This window comes from Meles meles, chromosome 12 (assembly GCF_922984935.1).
Source record: "Meles meles chromosome 12, mMelMel3.1 paternal haplotype, whole genome shotgun sequence".
Lineage (NCBI taxonomy): Eukaryota > Metazoa > Chordata > Mammalia > Carnivora > Mustelidae > Meles > Meles meles.
This window is the reverse complement of record NC_060077.1, coordinates 15,599,285-15,625,184: the sequence shown is the minus strand read 5'-3', so window position 1 is coordinate 15,625,184 and position 25,900 is coordinate 15,599,285. Positions and strand designations below refer to the sequence as shown.

The window sequence follows — 25,900 nt, the reverse complement described above, 5'->3', positions numbered from 1 at the left end:
GGGCAGGGAGACGCGGTACAGCCAGGTCACGGCCCGGGAGGGGTGGGCAAGGACCGGGAGCCACCGTGGAGCGTGGGGGCGTCCGCCTGGGGGCCGGTGGGCCGCCAGATGGAGGCAGCCTGGTCGCGCCCCGGCCACGGTGGCCTTGGGTGGCCCGGCCCCGTCAGGCAGCAGTCCTGGCACTGGGGGGACGACGGGCCGGTGGTCATAGTGGTCGGAGTCCCTGTGGTTGGGAGCAGGGTGCCAGGAAGCAGGCGGCCCGGCGGGAAGGGCTTCTGGCCGCTGTCTGGCCGCGGGGTTGGTTGGACATGTGGGGTGGGGACCGAGCTGCCCGGAACTGGGGCGCGCACGTCCTTGCAGGAGGGCGGGCGGAGCAGAGGAATCGGGGTGCTGCTGGCACTGTGGCTGCAGGGGGTGGCGGCTGGGGGTCTCGGGCTCTGGGGGGTGGGCTCCTCCGAGGGCAGGGGGCCGGGGAGGGGAGCCAGGTGCAGTCAGGGCTGCGGCTGCCCCGGCGCCCGGCTCTCACCGCGGTGGCGCTTGGCCCAGTGCCCGTGTCTGGTTTGAAATCAGCGCCACCGGCCCAGGCTTGCCCAGGGACCTGGCCGCGAGGAGCCGGCATAAACACTGGAAAGTTGGAAGGGCTTCCTGAGCTCACAAGGAGCCTTCAGTTGCAGGGACAGGGATGAGGGAGCAATTTGTCCCGAGATCTGGGTGTGCCAGGACCGTTGGGAGGCAGTGGGATGTCTCGTGGGGGCCCGGAGCCCAGGCCAGGGAGGGCTGGCTTCCCAGATGGCACCTCTCATTTGCCATGGACTCGAGTTTGAATTCTGCTTCCATCCCTCTTTATGCTGGGTGGCCATGCCTCGCCTGTGGGAGTCTCAGTTTCCTTGTCTGTAAAATGGGGCAATGGTGGGGGTCACACAGACTTTGGGATGAGGTGAGGGGTTACTACAGCCTTCTGGTTCATTCTGGGCCCAGACCTCCAGGGTTCACATCCTGGTTGGACACTTCCTGGCCGTGTGGCCTTAGGCAGCTTCTCTCCTGTCTCTGAGCCTCAGTATTCTTATATGGCAAATGGACACTCCCATTGGTCTCCACCCTGGAAGCGGTTGTATGGCTCAAGGGGGCTAAGGAATGGCCCCTGCACCTCCCCTCGTGGAAGATGTGACAGTGGGCAGGTCGTGGAACTCAGCTCTCTTGTTCATACAGTGTGCGTGGCTTGCACTTGGGCCTGGGGGAGAACCAAGATGCGCCTACGCCGGGGCCCTGTGGGCTGGTGTGGGGAGACTCCTTTCCTGTAGATAAGTTTGGATTTAAGTTAGGTACATCCCAGTCTCCACTGATTCTTCTTTTCTTCTATGCCCAGAACCTTCCTGTTCTGTAGGATTTGGAAACCGCAGTCTGGATTTCGGGAGGTGGAGAGAGGGGGGGTCCCTCCTCAAGCCCCAGGCTCTGTCTGCATCTGGGCCTGGGCTGGGGTCCCCGGGGCTGTCCCACTGTGCCTGTTCTGCCCTGTCCCCCACCAAGCACTGGCCAGCAGCCACAACTGCACGGTGTGGCCTGGAGGCTGGGCAGGCACGGCTGGCTCTCCCCCTGAGGGTGGCAGTCATCCTGTTTGTAAATGACACCGGATGCTGTGCCGGTGGCTGGCTCAGGGCCTCTCCTCCTGGGCCAGCAGGAGCCTGCGGGGAGTTCCCCGGGTGTCCAAGCTGTCCCCGCCACCTGCCTGCTGTCCGGTTGTCCTCAGGCCTCTCCTGGGGACCTCGGGAAAGGCCTCTGTAGCAGGGGACCCCCACGAGTGTCACCTAAGCCTCAGGTGCCCACTTGGGCCAGCCGCAGAGCTGTGTTGTAGCTGTCCCAGCCCTGCCCTGAGGGTCTCAGTGACTTGACCTCCCCCGCCCCCCATACGCACAGAGGTGCAGGTGCATAGCATTCAACACACTCGCGTCCACACACGTGTGTATGTGAGACCCACGAGGTCTGTGTGAGGCCGACTGTGCATGGTCAGTCTCCCGGTTACGCCACAGGTACCGAGCTGGGCTTCTGTAGAGACGTCACCACTGGGGGAGGCCGGCTGAAGGGCACGCAGGAACGTGAGAGGATGCTGAGGCTTGGGTCAGGCGACCCACCCAAGGGCCCAGTGTTGGTGAGGGTGGGGCTCAACTCAACCCCCAGCCAGAGCCTGTGTATGGAGGGTCTTCGGCTGGGTGATCCCAGGGAAGTTGCTTGCCCTCTCTGAGTCTTAGTCCCCCCCTTCCTTCTCTCCTCACCTGTAGGCTGGGCTTGGAGCTTGAGATAGGGGTGGTGGCTGGGCTCCTGAACTGTGAAAGCCAGAGAGCCCTGACCGCTGGGCCCTTTCTTTCACTTCCTGGGCCCTCCCAGAGCCGGCCCCCTCTCAGCCACGTGCGCGCCCTGGGGGGTCACTCCTGCAGCAGCCAGACTTGCTTCCTGTCTTCGTACTCTATCCTCCTTGCTCTGTACTCCGGGCTGCATTTTTCCTTTCCTGCTTTTTCCTGCAGTAAGGGACTGGTTTCTCTTGGAACTCTTCCCACCTCCACGGCAGTGAGAAGGCCTTGGGGATGTAAACTAGCCCACCCTAGAGCGAGTTGGTCATTCCCAGTGAGCGCTTAAGCAGGAGGAGTGTGTTTCTGTTCAGCCAAAGCTAATCCAAGGCTAGACATGTCTCCAGAGGCTCCCAAGAGAGGGCTGGTGGATTTTTGTCTCCTTACAGTGAGTGGACAGGTAACAGCACGTGTCCCCAGACGTCCAGAGAGGGCTTGATTTATGCCTAAGGATTTTGGAGGGTTCCAGACCACCCCAGGCTGGGGACAGGGGAGCTACTGGCAGGCCTTGGTGGGGCTGAGCAGGGAGGGGTGTCCACAGTCGTGTCAGATGATGGAGACTGTGTCTGAGGCTCGGGGAGCACCAGCCACGGTTTAGGGTCTCAGGTGCTGGGTTTTGCTGGGCAGAGCCTGGAGGGCAGGGAGTGGGCTGAGTTGGGGGCATTCTAATGCCTCATGAGCCTTTTGCCTGTTTTTGGAAGCTCCCATCTGGGGTCCAGAACCCAAATCCGAAATCCCCGAACCTCCCTGCTGCCTCTCCTGCCTCGGCAGACCCTGCCTCTGGACCTTTGTACTTGCTGTGCCCTCTTCCTGCGACACCTGTCCCTCATATAGGCCTCTGCTCAAATGTGGCCTTCTGAGCAGCCCCCTGACGTCTCCAAAGTTGCTCTTGTCACCTTATACTGTCATCATTTGAGATTTATTTTGTGTCCATTGCCATGTCCCCCAAACCCCTTCCCCCAGGATTTTGTTCATCTTGGTCACTACTGTGTCCCTAGACTGGGCACATCTTAGGTGCTCAGCAAACGATTGTGCCTGGTTCAGTGTCCCCCACGGGCTGTGGATCTGGGCCTGTCCCCGTGTGGTGAATGAGGCCTTTCTGGGGATGGATATTTCAACTGTGCCTCCAGGCAAGTCACACGCCCGAGGGCTCTGGCTAGGGAGATGGGTCCTTACCTCTGACACCCTAGAAATTCTGCGTCTGGAGGCGAGAATGCCTTCTGGGGTCTCCTGGAAAACTGGGTCCTTTGAAAGGCAGTTCTTGTGTTTGTGCTCAAGAACGCCCCATAGGACCTTGGTCCGGACTCCTAGGTAAAGTCAGAGAGGTGGAGATCATGAGCGAGACCTGTGGCGGGCAGGGGAGGGGTGTAGACAGCATCAGCTTTGTGTGTTGAGGGCGGACGAGGCAGGACCACCGTTGTGCAGACCTTAATTTATTGAGTTCTTCTGACAACCCTCTGAGCCACAGAGAGGGTGAGCATCTTGCCCAAAGACACACAGCCCCAGGCACACAGTATTAGTAGGTAAACGGCATTTTGTACGCAGCCCTGGGAAGGGGCCCCTTTCCCACTCGGAGGGAGCCCCACTCCTCTGGGTCTGAGGCCCAGAGATGCCCAAACTCTCTGGAAGGGCTAGAGTTGGTTTCTGTGTGGCTCAAGAGCCAGAAGGCTGGAGGAGTGCCCCCCCCACCCAAGCTGGTTGTCCATTTGCATGACAATGAGCTCTTTGTCCCTGGGTCCAGCCTCCTTCCCAGGCTAATAACATAATTCCCGGCCTGTGATGTCATAATGGGCCCTTTCTGCTGGGGTTGGAGGCCGGGTGGGTAGCTGTGGAGGCTGGGATCGGCGGGTAATAAATGGAGAGGTGCTGATTATCGGGGGGCCGGACGCGCTTTTCTTGCAGGACGCCGTTTCATCCTCCAGGAGTGGGATTTGCTTCCCTTTGACACAGGAGCAAACAGATTCAGAGTTTGCTCAGCCCTCTGGCTGAACCACTTTGCGCCTCTTCTTGGCCTGTGAAGTGGGAGTGAGTCATCCCTGGCAGGCCCTCTCCCGGAGGCGTGGGTGTGAGAGTCCCTTGCTTCCTGGAAACGTGAGGGAGGCCCCTGCACCAGCACCAGCAGGACCGCTGTCGGGGGGGGGGGGGGGGGGGGGCGGAAAGTGGGCTTGAACCTGGGGCCTGGGGCTTACCTCTCTGTGGCTCAGTTTCCTCATCTGCTTGAGGGCGGTTCTGCTGGGGCTTGGTGAGGGGGCTCAGTGGGGAGCCAGCACCCCACCGTCGTCATCAGTGGGCAGCGTCAGGAAGGACTGCCTTGTAATGGGGTGAAGGGTGGCCCCCCAAAAGATAAGCACATGCATTACTACCCGTCTCCTCTAAACGTGACCTGCTTTGGGAAATAAGGTCTTTGCAGACGTTTCTGGACATGAGGTCATTTGGATTCCCCGAGTGAGCCGTCTGTTCATTGACCAGTGTCCTCCTGAGGGACAGAAGAGAAGGCACACAGAGGACGCTGCGCGAAGACCGGCAGGGCCCTAGAGCCTTCAGGGGAGCGAGGCCTGCCCACACCCTGATGCGGCACCCTAGGCCTCCAGACCTGGAGAGAATAAATTTCTGTTGTATTAAGCCACCCGGCTGACGGTCATTTGTTGCAGCAGCCCTAACAGACTAATGGAGCCAGGGGCCCCGCTCTATGGAGCCTAGAGGGAGCTCTCCCTGGGGAAGGCACGTGGGGGTACTCTTCCCACCGCACGCTGAGGGTCCGGGGCCTAGTGAGGTAGTTGGGGTAGCTGAGGACACCCTTTTGTGCCCAGGGGTGGGGGGGGGGCCCTGTCGGAGGGGTCAAGAACCCAAATCCGGAGATTCCTGAACCTGCCTGCTGCCTGCGGCTAGCTCTCCTGCCTCAGGTGACCCTGCTAAGGGGGACAGAACCCAGGAGGCAAGAGGCTCCCCACATTCCATGCTGGGCCCTCCCGAAGCCTCCAACATGCATCCCCCACCTGCCTGGCCACTCACCTAACACCTGGGTTGCAGCCATCCTCTGCCCTACCCCCCACCCCCCACCCACAAGCCACCTTGTTTGCCAGGTGCCCTTGACAAAGGGAGACACTGAGGTGCGGAGAAGGCAGGCTACAGCCCCTCCGTGCTAGGGATGACCTTCAGACTCTCAGCTGTGGCTAATGCAAGGGCTGGCATTGCAGCTCCCAGGAGGAAGGGATCAGAGCTGCGGGGGAGCAGGTGGTGTAGACGGATTAGTTCTTGTGACACGCTGGCCTAGTGTAGATGGCACCCTGAAATCCGACTTTAAGTAGACCCCTTCTTGGCCTCAGTTTCTCTGTTCCAGAGTGGCCTTGGACCTTTGGCTTGGAGTCTGCCGTAATGCTCTCAGTGTTCAGGGACACAACAAGCCATTTATGGACGGTCTGCTGTGTGCACTGAGCCGGGACTCAGTGGTGGACACAAGAGAGGCAATTCCTGCTTTCATGGACTGTGCCTTTGGGGTCGTGGGGAGATGGGGAACAAGTCAGCAGAGACTTGGGGAAGGAGGACTCCAGATCCCAGTGAGGGATGTAACAGAGCAGGGGGCCAGGGTTGGGCTAAGGATGCTGCCTTCCTTCTCCTCCTAGGACCCAGGGTGGGGATTTGTAGTGAGCTCTTGGGGGTGGCCAGGCAGACATGGAGGTGGCCATGGCCCATCTGCAGAGACCTGTGGCTGCCTCCAGCTGGCAGGACGTGGCTGGATCCATGAGCAGTGATATTGGCTACAAGGCCTCTAAGGCCCTGACACCAGCCTGGTGGGAGAGGCCGGGGTCTTCTCCAGCCTGAGCAGGGAGGCTGGGATTACAGTGGTGATGGGTGCCCAGGACACATTGGCTCAGAGGTAGATGCTAGAGAGGGCTAGCCTGGGTTTGTACCCAGGCTCTGCCACTTGCTTACTGTGTGACTTCAGACAAGTTACTTAACCTCTCTGTGCCTCAGTCTTGCTTCCCGTTGGTACTGTAATGGTTAAGTGAACTGGTGACAATGAGCACTGTGTTAGCAATTTGCTATGATGGTGAGTGTGAGGCGCTCACCTTGGGTCTGTTACCTGGAGTGCTAAGGACCTAGAATCTGGAAGTGGAATTTGTTTATCTTTCCACGGTCCTGCTCCTGCCCCTGACACATGGAATAGCCTTCTTTGGCCCCAGAACCTCCATCTCCCCATTTGTGAACGGGGAGGTGAAACAGACTTGTGGCCACACGGAGGTGGGGAGGAAGAGAGGACAGTGGGAGGAGTCAGCACCTATGGGGTCAGGGCAGTGGGAGGGGGTCAGGGTCTCTCCCTGCTCCTGGTCTGAGCCATGGCTACCCTCCAGGCCCATAGCAGCTGCGTGCTTTACAGCCCGGAAAGTAGGCCCCAGCAGGTGTGTGTGTGTGTGTGTGTGTGTGTGTGTCTGTGTGTGTGTGTGTGTGTGTGTGTGTGTGTGTGTGTGTTGCAGCCTGAAGTGCCTTCTGGCTGCGGACAGTGCCCCTGTCTGAAGGGCAGGATTGCGGGGGAGAGAGAGAGCCGCCCTTGCCAGCTCAGGATGTTCCTCCAGAACCCAAGGCCAGAGGCTCCACTTAGTGCCTGGGGCTTTGTGGGTGGGGGTGTGCCTGCTGCTGGGGGGTGACCCAGATCTGAGGCAGCGAGGAGGGGCAGCCTTTGTCTGCAAAGTTGCTGCCTGCTGGGTCCCCAATTAAGGTCCCTAATGGCTCAGCACGGGCCAGGAGACTGCTTCTCCTTCAGGGTGAGGGCAGGTCTGTCCCAGGCTCCTGCCTGGCCCCCTCCTTCTAATCTGAGTCCGTCCTGGGCTCCCATCTCATTTCTCTTGCCTCCTTCCGGCTGGCTTGGAAGATTTCCCTACCTGCACAGGTGAGGGAACCAGAGAGGAGAGACCAGATTCCAGGGAGACTCATGGCATAGAATTTGGGTTTTAAGGGGTTGCTATCTTAGGTGTATTGGTAGCAGTCGGCAGATTCCCTGCCCCTGCAGGGAAGCACGAAAGACTCGGGGTGAGCTTCAGGCACGGTTGGATCCAGGGGTTCTGGTGATGGTGCTCCTCATGTCCAGTCCCTGGGAGCCTAAGACGAATCATCACAACCTTGCAGCCCAGCGGAGGTTAAGCCTGTTGTGGCCGATATCATAATAGGAGTCATGCGAGTGAGGTCTATGGGCTCAGCTTGAGAGTTAAGTGCTTCCCTAAACCAATGACCGTGGCCATGGTTGTGGTGCTGCTGGGTTGCTGGGGCTGCTGCTGAGAGCTGACTGCCCAGCCCTGGGAGGCAGGGTCACCCCCCTTCAGAGTCCAGGATCAAGGGTGCAGAAGTCATAGGTCAAGAGACAGAAGGGAGCAGTTTGCAAGGAGTGGGTGCTGGGCAGGTGGACAGCAGCTGCCGACCACGGGCAGCTCACAGCTCACTGCATGCATTGGAGATGAGCCAGCTTGGGGTCCTGCCCAGCCCCCCTTTCACAGCCAGTGTGTGTCCTTTGGGGTGGGGGATGTTATTTAAGATTCACTGGGTAAGTGGGCCCAGCCCCGCCCACTCCTTGTTTTAATTAGGGACTTCTCAGGTCCCCCTCCAAGCCATGTGGGGGAACGTTCCTGCCTGTCACTCTCTCGCGCCCCCCCTCCCCCTGCCCCCAGCTCCCCCGGGCTTTGCTGGGCTCTGTCTTGTGGCTTTCAACTGACCACATGTCAGAAGCCACAGGTCACATCCTGGCCGCCCACGGGCCTGTATTTGGATGTCAGACTGATTTATTGGGTTGGGTTTATAGTCCATGTTTTTGAAATAAAATTGTAATTTGAGAGATGTCTCAAAGTCAGACTTTTCTTTGCCTGAAAGACTTGAGAGCTGTGATCCCCTGGGTCACATTCTCGAGTGGCTGTGATGCCCCCAGCTGGGGCTGAGCGGCGGCCACCCCCTTCCCATGTCCTTTCACACATGTGGTCGCCTCCTTCGCCCTCCTCCTGGCACAACACCATCCTAGCATGGTATCCTCCTTTCTCTTTTTTCCCCCTCCCTATTTCCGGCTTGGGACCCTCTCCGCTGGAGCCTGGTTAGGCTTGTTCCCTCCGCCAAGTGATAATCAGTTCTCAGGGGACCGCTCGCCACTCCTGGTCACTGGTCGCTTCTGGAACTCCTGGCTGCAGGGGCCGGAGGGCCTCTTGGATTCTTGATCACTGATCCGTCATCAGAGCCTAACTGATGAACGAAAGCCCTCAGGGAAATCGAGGGGCTCCTGTGATCCACTTTCGGGCGGATCAGAGTGGACTGTTCCCCCTCAGGCAGGCATCCGGGGGGCTGGAGGGGCCTCCCGGCCAGGCCTCTGGGAAGTGGGGGGTGCGTGGCAGGGCTGTTGTTAAGTGGGTGGGCTCCTGGGCCTGCAGGCCGCTGCCGGCCAAGCTATTCTTAGCCGCGGGAACATTTGTCCTCCTTCACATGTGGTGGAGGACGTCCCCCAGAGAGCTGCCCTGAAATACTCGGGACGACCCCATAAATTCCTCAGAAAGCCGTCCTTGAGGGCCCCGCGTGCGTGGAGGAGGGGCAGGGGGAGGCGTTTCCGGCAGCTGTACAGCTGTGGACACATTTGCCAGATGTTGATGCAGGGAAGCTGGTGGGAACCCAGAGTCTGCTGTCCCTGCTCCCTCGGGGTGGCCCCCTGCCCCCTCAGGGTCTTGGCGAGTGATGGGCGGAGCCGGCAGAGTGGCAGCGGGGGTTTCAGGCCAGCCCGTCCCTGTGTCCTGGCCTCTCAAGCCTCTCCTGAGGCTGCCTGGGCTGCGGGCGAGGTCTTGACTGCGGTCCCTCTCAGTGCCTGGCCAGCAGGGGCTGTTGCATGCCAAGACCCCCGGGAGAGCCTTTGGCGACACCATCTCTTTTATGGGGCAGCCTGGGCAGTGGGAGCCACCAACAGAGCAATACCGGCCTAGCTGGGTGCCTGGGTTAGCAATCAGGGAGGCCTCCCTGGAGGAGGTGTGTGGGTTTTTTGGTCCCCTGGCCCTCTCTTTATTTATTTATTTATTTTTCCGACTGTAATGTGATAGACCTAGCAAAAATGTTACCATCTCAGTCATTTGTAAGCGTACTGCTCAGTAGCATTCCGGACGTTCACCCGATTGTGCAGACGTCACCACCTTCATCTCCAGAGCTGTCTTGTCTTGCAGAACAGAAATTGTCCCCGTTAAACACGAACTCCCCGTACCCTGTCCTCCAGGTCTTGGCCACCACCCTTCTACTTTCTTTCTGCATCTGACTGTTCTGGGCACCTCCTGTGAGTGAAATCACAGTGTTTGTCCTTCTGTGTCTGCCTTCTTTCACTCAGCAGAATGCCAAGAGCTGTGCTCTGCGGCCCATTTACTCCTGCCTCGGTTCATTCCTGTCCAGCCACCGAGGCGGACGGACCTGGGACCCGGAGCCCCGCATCCTTGACCATCCCAGGGTCCTGGGTTAGGATGCAGTCACAGGCCCCCTGTGCACGGATGAGTAGTCACAGTGAGCCCCGGCACTGTGCCTGATGTCCGCTCCGATCCAAGCCCTGGGGTGGGTGTGCGGAGGGTCGAGCAGTGTGCCCGGGTGCACAGCTGGGGCCAGCGCCCCTACCCCACAACCCCGACACCAGCGTCCTCTCCGGTCTCTCCCCCTTCCCTCTGCAGAAAAAATTGCTATTTGGAAGCCCAGATGGAAGAGCTGGGCCTAATGGAAAACACATCCCTCCCAGGGCACCCAGAACCTGATGAGGAAGAGCCAGGAAAAATCTGGCGTCATGTCTGTGAAACACCCAGGAGGGAGGGCGAGTTGTGCGACAGGGCCCTTGTGTGGGACCTGGTGACCCAGTGTGCGGGGATGCTTTGTCACAACTGTGGCTTCTCTCTCTCCCCCCCTTTAAAATTGAAAGGCGGGGAAAGGAGTCTGGGAGGGAGTGATTGTGAGCAGATCTGGCTGTGGTGAGGAGGGTGGGGGCGGTGGGCAGGGCTGGGCAGCCGAGCTGGCCTGGCCCAGTGGACACAAATGTACCAGTGAGATTGGAGACCCAAGCGGGCCGGGCCACTCTTCTGCTCCCTTTAGGGAGGTTGTGCGTGGCTGGACCTGGTTGCCTTCCGGCTGTGTGACCTCAGGCAAGTGAGTCCACCTCTCTGAGCCTCAGTTTCCTGATCTGTTGAATGGGGCGGTCCAGTTTGGTGAGGGAGATCGGAGCCTTCCCCTAGTGTGGATGCCTGATGAATGTCACAACTGCAGGGGTGGGCAGTGAAGCAGAACCTGGGGCGGCGGGGGTTCTAGCTGTGGCTGGGGATCCTTTTGAGGGGACGCGAGAGGTGGGCCAGGTGCCCGGGGTGTTTTTTGCTATCAGGCCTCTGGTTTGCTCTAGAAGGTGGGTGCAGGCTGTGGCCAGTCCAGGGCTCTCTACGGGCACCCGGCCATCCCTGTGGACACTTAGCTTTCATCCCCACGGCCCTGGGTGTTGTTCCCCTGGGGTGTCTGAGGGGGGATCCGCTTGGGCCACCCTGCCCGCTTCGCTGGATGCCTGGACCGCGTGGGCTGTGGGATCCCGCCAAGGAAGACAGAGTCCGGCCATGAAGCACCAGCCTGCCACATGCGTGTCTGCCTCTACTGGAGCCTCAGTTTCCCCACCTGCAGAAAGACGATGTTGAGTGAGCAGCTCCTTCCTCCCTCATCCAGACCCTGCGAGGCCCAGCTTACCCCTCCCTCAGGAAGCCCTCTGCCTTCTCTGTGTTGGGGTGCAGGTCTCCCCCCCCATCCTGCATACCCTCCTTGTCCTGGGGACTTGCACTGGCCTTTATTTGGTCGGGCCCACCTCAGTTTGCTCATCTGCAAAGTGGGGAGAATGATAGCACCTGCCCAGCGGCGGACATTGCCACCTTCATTATTGTCAACTTGCCCTCCCCCTGGTTCCTCCCTCCCCCGCTCCATATTTCGAGTAGTGGAGGGAACTTGAGTCATGGCTCTCATTTTGGGGGCTCATCTGTGGGTGTTGAGCTTTCCATGGATCTTTTCTCAGTGCATCTTTCTACTTGTCTCTCCCTGTTCTGATTCTGGAGTTTGGGACTGGAGGGGACTTGGGAGGCAGTTGTGCAGGTCTGGGGGTTCATAGGCATGATGATGCTCATGTGTGTTCCCAGCTGTGGCTGACAGGGAGCCTGATGTGGGAGTTCCAGTGGGATAAAAGCACGCTTGGCTCTGGGGCTTGCTTTAAAAAGTGAGACCCAGAAAACTGTGGATGGTGGGACAGTTAAATCGAGGTCCCTCTGCTGATTTGTCTGTCCTGTTTGTCCCATCCATCCATCCATCCATTGCCTCCTCCCTCTCCCCTTCCTCCCTCCCTCCCTCCTTCATCCATCTGTCCACCTGCCCGTCCTTCCCTCCCAATCCATCCTCTGTTGAGTACCTGGGGTGAGGAGCTGCTTCCTCTGTCGGGACAGGCCTGTCATTGGATGGCAGCTCTGGTTGGCGGCCATTTCTGCCCACCTGGTCCGCTGCCGTGACCCCAGTGCCTGGTATGGTGTCCGCACATCCGAGATGCTCAGATACTCCCGACTGACTGGAGTGGGGCAGAGACCCGTTCGGGGTGGGCTTGTCTTGACGGCCTCAGCTTGGGGGCGGGCAGGCAGCACTCCTGAGTGCTGAATGTGTAGACCCTGAGCCCCTCAGGGCTGTGACTCTTTGGACAGAGCCACAAGCAAGCCTTGGTTGGGCTCCTGGCTCCTCCTGGGGAGCCCAAGGAGCTCCGTGCTGGGTCAGTGGCAGTTGATCCTGCATGCATGGGAGGGGGGGCAGGGGCCTGCTTTCTGTGGGACTCTGAATGGTGGCTGTAGTAGTGTTAAGATTCCAGATGGGCTGGTCCTTTTACCCGCATACGATGCTCAGAGACCCCGGGCCCGAGACCCCCTGATGGAGGGAGCAGCTGAAATTTCCTTTAACACGGGGGCACCAGGGGCGGGCTTGACGTAGGAGACCTCAAGCATCACTGCTGCCCAGAGGGGTGACACCTTCCCTTCTTGCTCAGAGAGAGAGGCTGTGTGACCTCATAGGGCCCGGCTCACTCCACTCTTACCATCCGGGCCTCCCTGCTGTTCCTTCCCCTCCTCAGGGCCTTTGCACTGCCTGTTCCCTCTGCCTGAAGCAGCTTCCCCAGACATCTTCATACCTCTCTTCTCCCCTTTCTCTCCCCTTCTGCTTCTTTACTTAAAGACCCCCTCTGGTGAAGCTGTCTCGACCATCCCGCCTCCCCCTGCCGTGTCCCCTGTCTGTCCCTCTCATGCTTCTGTTCTTCTCCACACCACAAACACGTCCCAGCATTCCTATTGTGACTCCTGTCTTGCCTGCTACTCAGCAAGGATTTGGGGTCTTTTTCTGCCACTGCATCTCAGAACTTGCCCATTAAGGTTGTTGGAACCGTGGTTGAAGGTGGTGAGCTGTGGAGGCAAGGGGCAGGGACTCTGCCTTTGCCTCCCACCCTCGGGGGTCGTGCAGGCTCCTCTGGGCTCACTGGGGCCACCTTCCATGGGGCTCTTTGTCTTGGGGCTCTGCTGAGAGCCGGATCCTGGGCATCCACCCTGCGCCAGGAGGCAGATAGTTGGTGGGCTCCCCATTCTTGCAGTACGCCAGAAACTAGAGACTTGGGGCGCCTGGTGGTTCAGTGGGTTAAGCCTCTGCCTTCAGCTCAGGTCATGATCTCAGGGTCGTGGGATCGAGTCCTGCATCAGGCTCTCTGCTCAGCAGGGAGCCTGCTTCCTCCTCTCTCTGTCTGCCTGCCTCTCTACCTGCTTGTGATCTCTGTCAAATAAGTGAATAAAGTCTTTAAAAAAAAAAAAAAGTAAACTAGAAACTCAAGGTGTAAACAGTCAACTTCGTTCTAGCTGGTGTTTCTGCCACATCCTAACCTCACATCCCAGAACAGGTTCCACGCACACGTGCCCCGTGCTGGCTTCAGCTCTCTGTTCTTCCGGGCCTGGGCTGTTTGGTAGATATTCGCTGGATGCCTACTGTGTGCTAGGCACTGTGCCAGGCTCTGGATTCTAGCCGTGAACAAAACATTTATCGAGCACCTACCTTATTGGGCTAAATCTAACTCTAGTCCTCTAATTCACGTCCACCCAGAATCTGGGAATGTGATCATATTCGGAAAGAGGGTCTTTGCAGATGTCATTAGTGGATGAGGGTGGGCCCGGAACCCAGTGACTGGTCCTTCCCAGAGGAGAGGACACACAGACATGAGGGACAGGGCCAGGTGATGACCAGCAGGGACGACAGTGAGGCGGCCCCGGGCCAAGGGATGCCTGGGCCACCAGCAGCTGGAGGAGGCAGGAAGGATCCCAGAGCCTCTGGGGCAGGGAGCTTGCACCTGCCTACACCTCGATTTGGGACTCCTGGCTTGCGGAACAGTGAGAGGATGCGTTTCGGTGGCTTTTAGCCATCCAGCGTGTGGTCATTTGTTCACCGCTGTCCCAGGAAACCAGTACACCTACTATGTGCCCGCACTCGCGGGGCACTCAGCAGTGAACCAAACCAAACTTTGGTCAAGTAGCTACTGAACGGTCCCACGCCCTTCTAGATGCTCAAGGACAGCAGCGAGGGGGGGGCGCGGGGTTCCTGGCACATGAATGTTTCTCCGGCCCGGATGGACTGTGGGGACAGGGGATACAAGAGACCATGTCCCGTGTGTGGGACCTGCGGCTTGGCCCGGCCCCTGAGAGGATTCTGGCGAGCGTGCTTGTGTGTGCGTGTGCTGGGGGCTTCTCTTTGCCGACAGCTGAGGCTCCCCCACCTGCCACAAGTTCCGATGTCTGTGCCCATTAGTTACGGGAAAGTTCCAGGCTGTGTGGCGCAGACAGCTGCCCTTTCATCTTCTCCGAAGGCTGGGCTCAGGTCTGAAGGCTCCCAGGCACATTTCAGCGGTCTCAGCACCTTAACGAGCACACCCTGCCCCCCTGCCCACCTTCCCCCCACTCTCAGACACCCCAGCCCCGGCTTGCTGTAATTCCACCCTCCCCAGAGCTGGAGCCAGCCGCACACGACACGGAAATCTATGGAATGTGGCTCCACGGGGCCGCAGCGTCCTGCCTGGGGCCGGAGGGGAATGTGGGGGCAGCAGGCTCCAGCCTCACCTGGTGTTGCCGGCACTTGCCTGGACAGGTTCCCTGGTTGAGCACCTGCCGTGTGCCGGGCCCACTGAGAGGCTCCGGGGGTGCAGCAGGGAGCAAGGCAGACAGAACGCGGAGCAGCGAGCTTCCTCCTGCGGGTCTGGAAGCCTTACCAAAGCCACACAGCGGACGGAACAAGGGATGGGAGGTTAGGACTGTGGGGTGCCGGTGCAGGGGACCCGCAGCCCGTGGGCTCTCCCGGGGACTGCCCAGGGGCCCTTGCTTGCTTGGTGCCGCCTCCGGGGCAGGTGTGGTGGGCGGCCACACTGGAGCCCCTGTGGTGTGTGTGGGGCCCCCACCGTGGGCCATTCACGGGGAGCCTCATCCTGGTCTGTGCATGGGATTCCCTGCGGGGGGCAGCCCAGCAGTTCTTGGCCCTCTGTTGGCTGGCTCAGTGGCCCTGGTGTCGCGGTTTGTGGCTCGGGTGTGTAAGGCTTGCGTGGGCCTCTTGTGGCCCCGTCTGGGGTCCTGGGGCTCAGAAGCATCTCATGCCACCTGACTCAGCAAGTTCTTAACCTCTCCCGAGTGCCATCTTTTCTCCTTTGAGCCCTGACCTTTTTGAGTTGGCCTCATTGAGCACCTGCTGTTTACCAGCCTTGATGGCAGCACTTCCCAAGCATGCTGTCCTCCCAGCAGGCCGGAGGGTCCCTGTCCCTTGGTGAGCTCTGTCCCAACTTTCCTGCCTGCTTCTCCTGCTCTGTGACCCGCAGTTCCGGTCCCACCAGTGTTGTCTCCTGCTTGGATGTCTGCAGCAGCCTCCAGGTCTCCTGGCTGGCTGCTTGGAAACACACTGACCCTTTACTTCCCCAGCCACTGCCCGTGGCTCCTCAGGGCCCCGAGACAGAATCCCTCCTTGCCATGCCCGGGGAGCTCTGAGCGATGGTGCGCCCTCCCTGCCTTGTGCTCACTCAATGAATTTCTCAAGTGCGTGGTGCCTGATCTCACCTCTGGGCTCCCGCTTGGGCGTCGGCCTCCATCTGACTCCCTCTGACCATCTTGTGCTCTTTCTGGGAAGTGCTCCCTGATGCCCTTGCCCTCTCCGAGGCTGGGTTAGACTGGGCTTCCTTCTCTCAGCTCACAGTTTGTTGCTTGTGGCACCCTGTGGGGGCACTGAGACCCTCTGTGGCTGGGCCCTGCCTTATTCACTTGCTTGGGGCTCAGCCCCCGAAGTTTCTGTAAATAAACGGGCGCCCACTACCCTCTCCTGACCCCAAAGCCACCAGACCCACGGTGGGATCAGGCCTGCCAAGTCCTATCCCTGCTGCTGTCTGGGTTCGTCTTCAGAACACCTTCCAGCCCAGCCCAGTCCAGATCCGGGGTACCCCCCTGCCATCCCTTGGGGCTCCCTCATCCTACCCGCCCCCTGTCTTTGATGAAGGAGTGTTCTATTTCTTCTTGTGGTTCACATTCAAACCTCCATGAAGTCAATGCTTAAATTTGTTTTTCCATTCACAGTGTTATGCAAATCCTCCCTTTACCTAATTTTAACACGTTTCCCTCACTGTGTGGCGAACCTGGGAACCTGGGCGTCATCAGCAGTCCCTGCTCACCCCCTCAGCCCTTGAAGCCTCCAGTCTGTTTTCTGTCTCTAGGGTTTGCCTCTTCCGGGTACTTCCTGTAAGTGGACTGAGGCACGATCTGGCCCTTTGTGACCGGCTTCTTTTTCTTAGCGTGATGTTTTCAAGGTTCGTCTGTGGTGTGGCCTGTGTCAGTGGTTCATTTCTTTTTGTGACTAAATCATGTTCCACTGTATGGATGGACCACAATTTGTTTGTCCATTCATCCGTTGGTGGACTTTTGGGCTGTTTCCACCTTTTGGCTATTGCGAATAATGCTATGAACATTTGTATACATGCATTTGTTTGAGTCCCAGTTTTCTGTTCTTTTGGGTATGTGCCCAGGATTGGAATTGCTGGGTCATTTGGTAATTCTATGTTTAACTTTTGGAGGAACCGCCAAAATGTTTTCCAAAAAAAAAATTTTTTTTTTTTTTTTTTTTTTGAGTTGGCAATAAATGGGACTGAGGTTGGAAGGGATGGAAATTGGGTTTCTTAAGTAAGCTCGTGGTCAAAGCCAGAGTCCCCTGGCTTTGGGGATGACATGCGTGGGAGGACACTTGTCAGGGAGCTGCTGGGATGACCTGTTGATGGCTGAAGCCCTCCCAAGCTTGGCGGTGGACACACCGTGTGTCTTGAGGGAGTGGGAAGCCAGCCAGACCCTGGCCTTGGCATGAGGGGGTGTGGGGATACGGCCGAGGATTCTCCAGGGCTGGTTTGGAAAGGTGTCACCTCCCTGGCTCCTGGAGCCCACGTGTACCGCACGCATGAGCATCTGGCAGAGGCGGCAATCAGGAAAGCTGTGGGAAAATCAGCCTTCTCGGCCGCCTTCTGCGGTGTAGAATCAAATAGCGATTGGAAGTTGCCCGAGGTGCTCTTGGGAGGTGGGCAAGGAGTGTGAGCATCTCCCCCACCAACGTGCTGGCTTCACCCCCTCGGAGAGAGGGAGTAACCGCTGAAAGCCTAGAGAGAGCAGACTAGAATTTGCATCGCTGCATTGGATGGCGGGGGTCTCCTGGGCTTGGAATGAACTGGAACAGTGGGAATTCTGGGACGGGGTCCAGCAGCAGTGGCCACACCGGCCCCTCTCTCAAAGCCAGTTGCTTGTCTCTGGGCTGCAGGACAGATGTCCCGTTGCCCTTGGTGGTAACTGGCAGCGCAGGTCCCTTCCCCTCCCCGACATCAAAGCATCATTAACCCCCGGCTAGAACCAGTACAGAGAAGGTTCTAGTGAGAGCGATACTCGTAGCTCCTGTTACCCGAGCAGGTGTTCCTATGCTCGTAAAAATTACACGGTGCATCCTGTTCCCACGAGGGAACTTCCTAAGGTGCCTGTAGGTGTATTGGTCTCTGACTCCTTTCTTCGCTGGGTGAGTCAGAACTTGTGGCAAGTGACAGAAACCCAGGTTGGGCTGGCGAAGCAAAACACACAGGAGCGTCTCAGCTCTCCTGAACGAAGGAGCAGGCTTCTGCTGCCTTCAGGCATGGCTGTCTCCAGGACCGGACTATGCTCTCTCCACCCTCAGCTCCGTCCTCTGGCTGGTTGGTGTCGTTGTTGGGCAGGCACCTGCCCTGAGGTGGCCGCAGAGCGTCCCGCCCCTTCCTGGTTTCCTCCAGCAAAACTCTCAAGACTGCTTCTCATTGGCCTAGTTTCAGTCACGTGCCCATCTCTGAACCAATCCCTGGCCCAGGGGATTCAGGAATCTGATTGGCCCGACCTGGATCACGTGACCAGTCCTGGAGCCGCAGGCGGGAGGGTGGTTTCCAGAAAGGATTTGTCTAGTCTACAGCCATGGAAGATGGGGGTGGGGAGTGGGACGCAGTTAGGCCCCTAGATAGCGGTCGCCTTCCTCCTCTGACCCCTGCCATCCCCGCCCTCCCTCCCAGCATTCTTTCCACATTAGACCCCCACCAGGCAGGTCACTGGTGGAAGGTCCCGGCGTCCACCTCGGAGGGGGAGGACAGTCGTCAGTGGCAGGGCAGGGCGATGAGGGACGCCATGAGGTGACGGGGAGCTGGGGGTGTGTTCTGTTTGGCTGATCGTGGGAGTTGCGACCCCCAGCCCTCCCCAAGCACGCCAGGGCGTCCAGGGCGGGGGCTCTGTGCCATTTTGGGGTTTCCTCGGCTGCGGGATGGGGCTGCACGTGTCGGAGCCTGACGGACACACTTTTCTGAGGGGCCGCTGAGGGTGGGGTGGATTCTCGTTCTGGGCTTGGGCAGCGGAGTTGAGGGTAACTTCAGCGGGCCCGTGGAGCTGTGGCTGGAGAGAGAGAGAGATGGATCTTGGGCGGGATGGAGGCCCCCAGAGATTTCCAGGCAAACGCAGCTTCTGACCGAGGGCCTCCTTGCTCCATTGACTTGAGTCCTTTCTTCTTCTCGAGCCTCAGTTTCCCCACCTATAAAGACACCGGACTGTTGCTTGAGATTCGTTCTAGCCTGGACTCGGGGGATTTCTCCCCCGAGGAAGGCAGTGTTTAACACCCCCCCCCCCCCCGCAGCCATCTGGGGCCCTGCTGCCTCCTGCCCGTGTCCTTAGCTGTTTCCCCCACCTGCACCCCATCCCTCCACCACCCCTGCCCAACCCCTCACTCCCAGCTCTGCTCCTGCACAGGGTCGCAGAGAGGCCCAGGCAGGCCTGTGGGGTCACACTGTGACCTGGGTCCTGCTGGAGCTGACCCAGCCCACCACGGCCCAGGACACTCATGTGTGCCTTACCCCAGCCGTGCCTCCCAAGACAGGCTTCCAGCTGCCTGCCAGAAGTGGGTGCTTTCGGGAAACTTTGGGCTGGTGACTCAGAAACATGCAGAGGTCCTGGGGTGGGTTCAGGTGGTCGACAGGGCTTGGGACCCTTTTGGGGGTGGGCCCCATAGACTTGGGGTTCCATGAGGTGAGGTTGGGTCAGGGGGCCCTTGGGACCCTTTGGGGATGGGCGAAGCAGCACCCACAGAGTTGGGGCTCCATGGGGTGATGACAGGTGGCTGAGGGTGCCTAGGAGCCATATGGTGGGGGGCAGTGTACCCAGAGTGGGGGTTCCTGTGCCTGCTGGGTGAGGGCCTTGGTTGGGTGGGGGCATGGCCTTCCATGATGTGGCTCTTGTGGCAGCTGTTGGCCTGGTCTGTGGCTCAGCGGGCCCTCACGTGCCGGTCGCGTCTCCTGCTGTCAGTGGGCAGGGAGTGCCCCAGGGGCATGGAGGAGGGCCTGTGTGCTGGCCCTTCCTCAGGGACCAAAAGAACGACTAGGGGGCCCCACCAGGGTCCCCGGAGGGGCCATTTCCCTGTGGCTGATCTTGTTTCTTCTCTGGTTTTCTCTCAGGTGCCTGTGACAGGGCGACCCACAACCAGATGACAAGGACTGGCTTTTAACCTTAGTGACCACTGAGAGATTATTGGGGCCCAAGAGCCCCAGGACACTCACCGCCATGTCGGGATCCACGCAGCCTGTGGCGCAGACGTGGAGGGCCACTGAGCCCCGCTACCCGCCCCATGGCATTTCCTACCCCGTGCAGATCGCCCGGCCCCACACGGTAAGTAAGGGGTGCGTGTGTTCCCCAGTGCCACCTTTGGGGCCTTCTTCTCTCACCGAGTCTGTAAGGGGGCTGGTGTGTCTCCAGCGGTGGCCAGCCAGGGTTCCCTGTGTCCCCCGAGGGGACGTGGGGTGCTATGGCAGAGACCACTGGCACCTGGAACTTTGCTAAATCTCTCAGCTCCCATTTGAAACCTGGGAAGATGGAGACTGGGGCCAGGTTGAGATAGGATCTCTATCTTTCAGAGCCAGTAGGGGAATTTGCGTACAAACATGGGGCACCTGCTGAATACAGTTTCCTGGCAACCCAGCCTCCCCGGGCTCCTTTTTGCTTTATTGGGGGTGGTGGGCATTGCTGAGAGATCCTCCCCTCCCTGATCCTTGGCTCTGGAGCTCATTCACTGTGGTGATGCTCGAAGCCCTGCGAGGATGGAGCTCAGAACACGTCCTGTCTCTGAAGCCCTGACTTGGGGACCCGGGGTGTTGGTTCTGCTCATCGGGGAGCCACCCCTTCTCTCGGGGCTGACCTCCCCGTGGGGAGGCAGAAGTGGTCTCACATGCCGGCCTGCACGCGTTTGTGCCCTCGGTTAGCTGTGCTAAGCTGTCCCCTCATGGTGGCCCCGTTTCCTGCCTGCTTCTCTAGCTGTGTGTGGCTGTAAGGATGGGCCTTTGCTTCTGGTCTGTTGGCATTTATTAGGCACCTACTGGGTACTACATTTTTGGTGCTTGCCAGAGGGCTCTCAAGGTCTTGGGCCTCCCTGTACAAGCAACTGGCAGCTTGGCGAGGGGGTGTGGGGCCTTGTGGTCACAGCTGGGGGAGAGGTTGGCTCTGCTGGTCTGTGTGTGTGTGTGTGTGTGTGTGTGTGTGTATGCATGTGTACAGCTTGGCGTGGTTCCTCTTCATCAGAAGAGAGGAAGTGGCATGGGAGGGCCTTTCCAGCAGTATGTGAACCCTGTGGCCCAGACGCAGCGGCCTCTTGGGGGTTTGGGCCCTAAGAATGCTTTTCAGAGCCATCCAGGCACATTATAGAGTCCTGTAACAAGAACTTGACCCCGAGAGAGTCTTCAGAGTCTCCCAAACAGCCCAGGGAAAGAGCATCTTGCCTTATTTATTATCCCATTTTGCAGATGAGGGGACTGAGGCCAGAAGATTAAACCGCAGGCCTCAGGCGAGGCACGGTTGGGAGATGGTCGGCTTCGGCTTCAGGCGCCCCCATCACGGGTGCCTCTATTATTGAGCACCTACTGTGTGCCTAGGGCCAAGGAGCGTGCTCCTGGGGGCGAGTTAGTGTCATGTAGTGTCGTAATCTTTATTGTGACCACCAGCAGCAACAACAAAACCGTGGCGTCTCGCTCACTGGGCATGTAGGGCATCTGTACGGCGGAGCCTACTGTGTGAACAGCTGCCCTGGCTGCTCCGAGTCACCCTGGGGTGGGTCTTGTATGCTCCCAATCTGTAGGGGAGGAACCAGGCCCAATCGTTCACCCCTTCTGAGCTTCAGTTTTTATTTATTTATTTATTTTATTTGATAGAGAGATCACAATTAGGCAGAGAGGCAGGTAGAGAGAGAGGGAGAAGCAGGCTCCTCACTGAGCAGAGAGCCCGATGCGGGGCTCGATCCCAGGACCCTGAGATCATGACCGGAACTGAAGGCAGAGGCTTTAACCCACTGAGCCACCCAGGCGCCTCTGAGCCTCAGTTTTTAATTTGTAAAATGGGGTAATGAGAGCACCCGTCTCCTACAGTCCCATGGGTGTTAAATGTAACGGTGGTAAGTGTTTATGGCGGGGCCTGGTGCACACTCTTCCCGGTGTGTCCACGTTTTTATTCCTCGTTATTGTCAGTGTTCCTGCAGCTGCGTGAGGACCCCTGGCAGAGACCTCTGGCTTCTCTCCTGTCTTGCCCCCTCCTGCTGGGTTCCCACTGCACTCCCACCCCGTTCCCTGCGGTCCCTGCAGCCCCTGCTCTCCTGCCGTCCCTCCTGCCCTTTGGCTCAGCTGGGCCCTCTCCCAGTTGTTTGGGGTCACTGGCTGACCCATAACATCGCCTGTTCTTCCCCCGCTGGGCTGTCAGTGACGCAGGATGTGGCTGGACGAGACCCAATGGTCACCACCCACTCTGGGCAAGAGGCTGAGGCCAGGGGTGAGCGAGGCCCTGGGGCAGCTGTGGGGTGGGGCGTGCCTGTCCTGAGTGTTGTGGAGGCTGTGGGGTTCCCCCCAGTCCCTGACACCCTGCTTTGTGCTGGGGTGGCCCAGCCCTGCTTGTCACCTGAAAGGGAGGAACAAGAATTCTGGGCACCCTGAGGGTTGAGGGGGTCTTGCTGTCCTGGGTATGTTTCCCGGCTGGAGCCACTTGCCCTTAGCTGGGGGGAGGTCAGCATTGGGTCTGTAATCTGGAGACTCTCCCCCTCCCCCCATTGCAGCCCCACGCCTTCTAACCCTTTCTCAGCAGCCCATTTTATAGGCGGGGTTTATGAGATGTCTGCTTTTTTTTGAGTCTAGAAGACAGAGTGTGGAAGAGGAGAAGTCAAGGCACAGGAAGATAAATGCCACTAAGAGCCAGGCAGGAGCCCAGTGTCCTGGCTCCTATCGTAGTAGCTAAGGCAGGAAGTTGGGAGGAAGGGGAGGGGCCTGAGCCCGGTGACCTGTGACCTTCCTGGGGCTCAGTCCTCTCCCACACACACTTTTGGAAGGTTACCTTCAGGGCAGTGCCTGCTGGCTCCAGAAGCCTCTTCCAGTATGCCCTGGGCCCCGGGCTGCTTGGATGGCCGGTCCCCCCTGGAGTCTAGAACCTCCAGATGTTCCTTTCAGCTCGCTGGATGACACCGGCTGCTCCCTTAGCCCCGTGGGGCAAGCTCAGTTTTCCGATCTGCAGTGTGGGGTTGTGGGTCTGGACCTCAGGGGAGGATGTCTGCAAGGTGCTCTGGGCGGTGTCGGCGTGCAGGAAGCATTCGGTAGTCCTCTCTTCCTGGCAGGGTGACAGGAGCCCCAAGGAAGGCCTCTCTGTCTTTGGGGCTGCAGGACCCTGGACTCCGAGGGGCGGTGGGAATTGTCCCGTCCGCTGGCCCACCACATCCAGGCTGACCGCCGTGTTATGCACGGCGCCAGTGGAAGGCATAATTCCAGGCGTGCTTGCAGGCAGAGGCCTGGACCCCAAGGCTGTGGGAAGCCCACCGTTCCCCTGACCACTTCGGCCACACACTCAGCCCCTGAGTCAGACACTGACTTTGGCACAGCGCCCATTGCTTGTTGAAGACCACCTGCTGTACGCTCGGGATGTCTCTGTGCCCTGCTCCCTCCAGCTCTGGTCTTGGCTTCCCTGCCTCGCCTCTTATCAGGCTCTCTAGGGACTTCTCCTCCAAGTCCAGGTGGACTTGAGTAGTCCTTGTGCTGAAGGACTATTTAAAGTCAGAAGGTGCAGGGTCTGACATCCAGCGCTACGCTTTCTGCTGTGTGGCCTTGGGCAAGTTACTTAACCTCTCTGTGCCTCAGTGTAGAAGGGTAGTTAAGAGCACAGGCTTGCATCTGTGTCCTTAATGATATTCTAGCCATGGGATTTCAGACAAGTGGCTTTAACCACCTCGTGCCTCAGTTTCCCCATTATTTGAGCGAGGTAACTATAGGATTCCGAGGTTCAGATTAGCTGACATGGGCAGCGGCTTCACACCGTGCCTGGATGGAATTAGCACGCGTTGATACCAAGTAATGATGATGATGATTTCGATGCTGGTGCTGTTACTATGACAACAACATAGTGTGACTATCTTTTTCCACATTGTGGGCTCTCCCTCCGGAGGAGGGGTCAGCAGACCTTCCCCCTGAGTCTGCAGGCTTTTCAAGCCATTCAGTCTGTGTCACAGCTGCTCAGCTCTGCTGCCCTCGTGGCTCGACAGCAGCCCGCCAAGCGGCAGAGGGATGGCTGAGCGCCGAGCCTGGCTTTGGCCTTGGGCCCCGTTTCTGACTCCTGCCCTGGATTGGCACTTGTCGGACTCTTCGTGGGCAGGATACCTCTGTCTCACGTGCCGTTCACCCCACGCCGGTCTGCGGGCTTACGGCATGTGTCCTGGCTCTCGGGAGCGGGGACTGGTTGTGGCCGAGGCTGGCAGCGTGCATGCGGGCTGTGGCACCAACACACGTGTCTCCTTATCCACCTCGTCACAGGCCAGCAGTGTCGTGGGCCTCACGTGGGGCAGCACTGCCCTGGCTGGAGGGTCGGGGACCCAGGTGCCTGCTGGGGCCACAGGGGGATGCGGACACACGTAGGCCGCTGGGGGCGGGTGGTGGTGTACCAGAACTTTGCCCGTGTCCCGAGGGCTGCCTGCAGTTTCTGTCCCTCAACTGTGTGGCCCTTCCTGCATTTTGATTCTGGGTGCTTGGGGATGGCTCGAGGGGTGGGGTGGGGTGGTGTTCGGCCTCCTGAGGAGGCCTCTTGGGAGCCCCCGTGCTGGGAAGTTTATTCATTCATTTAGTACTTCTTAGGCACCCCATGTGCTGGTACGTGTGTAGGCCCTGGGCATGGGGCTGTAGGCAAACCAGAAGCATCCCTGCCTGGGGCAGCTGGTATACATGTGGAGAAATAATGAGCAGAGAAAGAGGAGGTTGTGGGGGTCCTAATGGGCCGAGGTTGTGGGGGTCCTAATAGAAGTCGGTCCTAAAGGGCCGAGGTTGTGGGGGTCCTAATGGAAGTCTAGACTAGGGAGGGAGGCCTCACTGAGAAGCTGACGTTGGAGTCAGAACCTGGAGGGAACTAGAGGGCCAGGCATGTGGAAACATGGCTAAAGAATGTTCTAGACAGAGGAAACAGCGTGTGCAAAGGCCCTAAGGTGGGAGCTGTTTTGATCGTAGCCCCTACTCCTCAGGAGGGGCCCATGAGTCCTTTCCCTCCATGTATAGCTCCAGATGTTTCTTCAGTCCCTTCTGGGGTGAGAGGCCCTATCCCAGGGGTTAGTGAGGAACACCCCTTCTCCTAGCACAGCCACAAAGAAAATCCTCCTCCTCACCCCTCCTTCAAACATCTCCCAGAATCTGGTTTGGATTTAACCTGAGGCTCAGATGCCCCAGCCCTTCTGTCTTTGTGGCCCCCCAGGATCCAGGCAGGGACGTGCCAGATGGGGTTCCCTTCTCGCTAGATTGCTTTTCCAGCCTCATGTCACCTTCCTGGGGAGTTTTAGGGGCACCCTTTATTGGCGAGCCCCAATTCCCAGTGTCAGAGGCTCTATGGCTGGGGAGAAGCCAGCAGAGGTGGGAGGGGGTCTCACCTGGAGACACTTTCCTCCCCTGATTTTCTGAGCAGCAGCTCCGGAAGCTCATGGTGAGGGCAGGCCCAGCCTCTTCTCCCCAAGTCTGGTTTGCTGCTGTCCCCATGTGGGGTGGGCTCAGGACTGGCCCCTGCTCCTCCCTGGCCCTCAGCAGGAAGCCAGCTTGGCCCAGTCTTGTGTCTCGAACCTCCCCTCCCTGCTGTGTGACCTGCGCAAGTCACCTAACTTCTCTGCACCTGATTGCTCAAGTCGGTGTGGGACGATGCGCACCTCGTGGCACTGCAGCAGGGATTAAGTTAATCAGTACGTTAGACGCTTTCAGGGACAGGCGGACACAGGCAATTATGAACGTTGGGTATTGTCATTACTTGGTTAACTCTCGCAGAGTTCTCGCGCTCGGAGATGCGGCCGGGAGGCTGTGGTCTCCTTAATTCTTGTCTTCCTGTGGGACTTCCGGACTCCCTTGGGAGTCAGCCCTGGAGACCAGTTTCAGGCCCTGGGGTGGTGTTTAGTGAGAACCCTTCAGAAGGGGCCCCAGGATGCTCCTTGGAGGGTCTTTGCAGACAAGCCTGTCATGCTTATCTCCTAAACTGCGAAACTGAGGCCAGAAAGTGCGTGAAACTGGCCTCTCTGCCGCACTGTCCCCCACCCCCCCCAACCCACCACTGAGGGCCCCGTGTGCCTCTTCCCGCCTCCGTTGGCAGTTGTCGGCACTGTCTTGCTGCGGCCCTCTCCCGAGGGATTGGATTGTCTGTCTCTCTGCCGCTTTGCTCATTTTGCTTTTGTGCAAAAGAGCCGGGTGGAGAAAATTTTCCTCCTGGCAGACTGCAAAGCCTGCTGATTCCTTCTCACACCTCTGTACGTGTGCGCGAGATCTTTGCCTGGCAGCCTTGCCAGCGTGATCCCAGAGGCCTGCACTCCCTCGCTCAAGGCCTTTCTTCCCCCTCCTCTTCCTGCCCGCCGCCCTGCGCAAGCACCTGGTGCCTGGTGCTAGACGTCCTCACGGGGTACAGGGAGGCCGAGCCCTTGTCTGCCTTCTGGAAGCTGCC

General features: G+C 58.9%; 1 protein-coding gene across 30 annotated transcripts in view; it reads left to right on the top strand.

Moving 5' to 3' along the window:
- The window catches only part of NCOR2 (nuclear receptor corepressor 2), a 208,226-nt gene that overhangs the window by 44,484 nt on the left and 137,842 nt on the right, over positions 1–25,900 (top strand). For all 30 annotated transcript variants that reach the window (XM_046025443.1, XM_046025469.1, XM_046025468.1 and 27 more), the window contains one exon: positions 19,384–19,594. In XM_046025443.1, coding sequence (XP_045881399.1) covers positions 19,490–19,594 — 105 coding nt within the window. In that variant the 5' untranslated portion in view covers positions 19,384–19,489. The remainder of the gene's footprint in view (positions 1–19,383; positions 19,595–25,900) is intronic.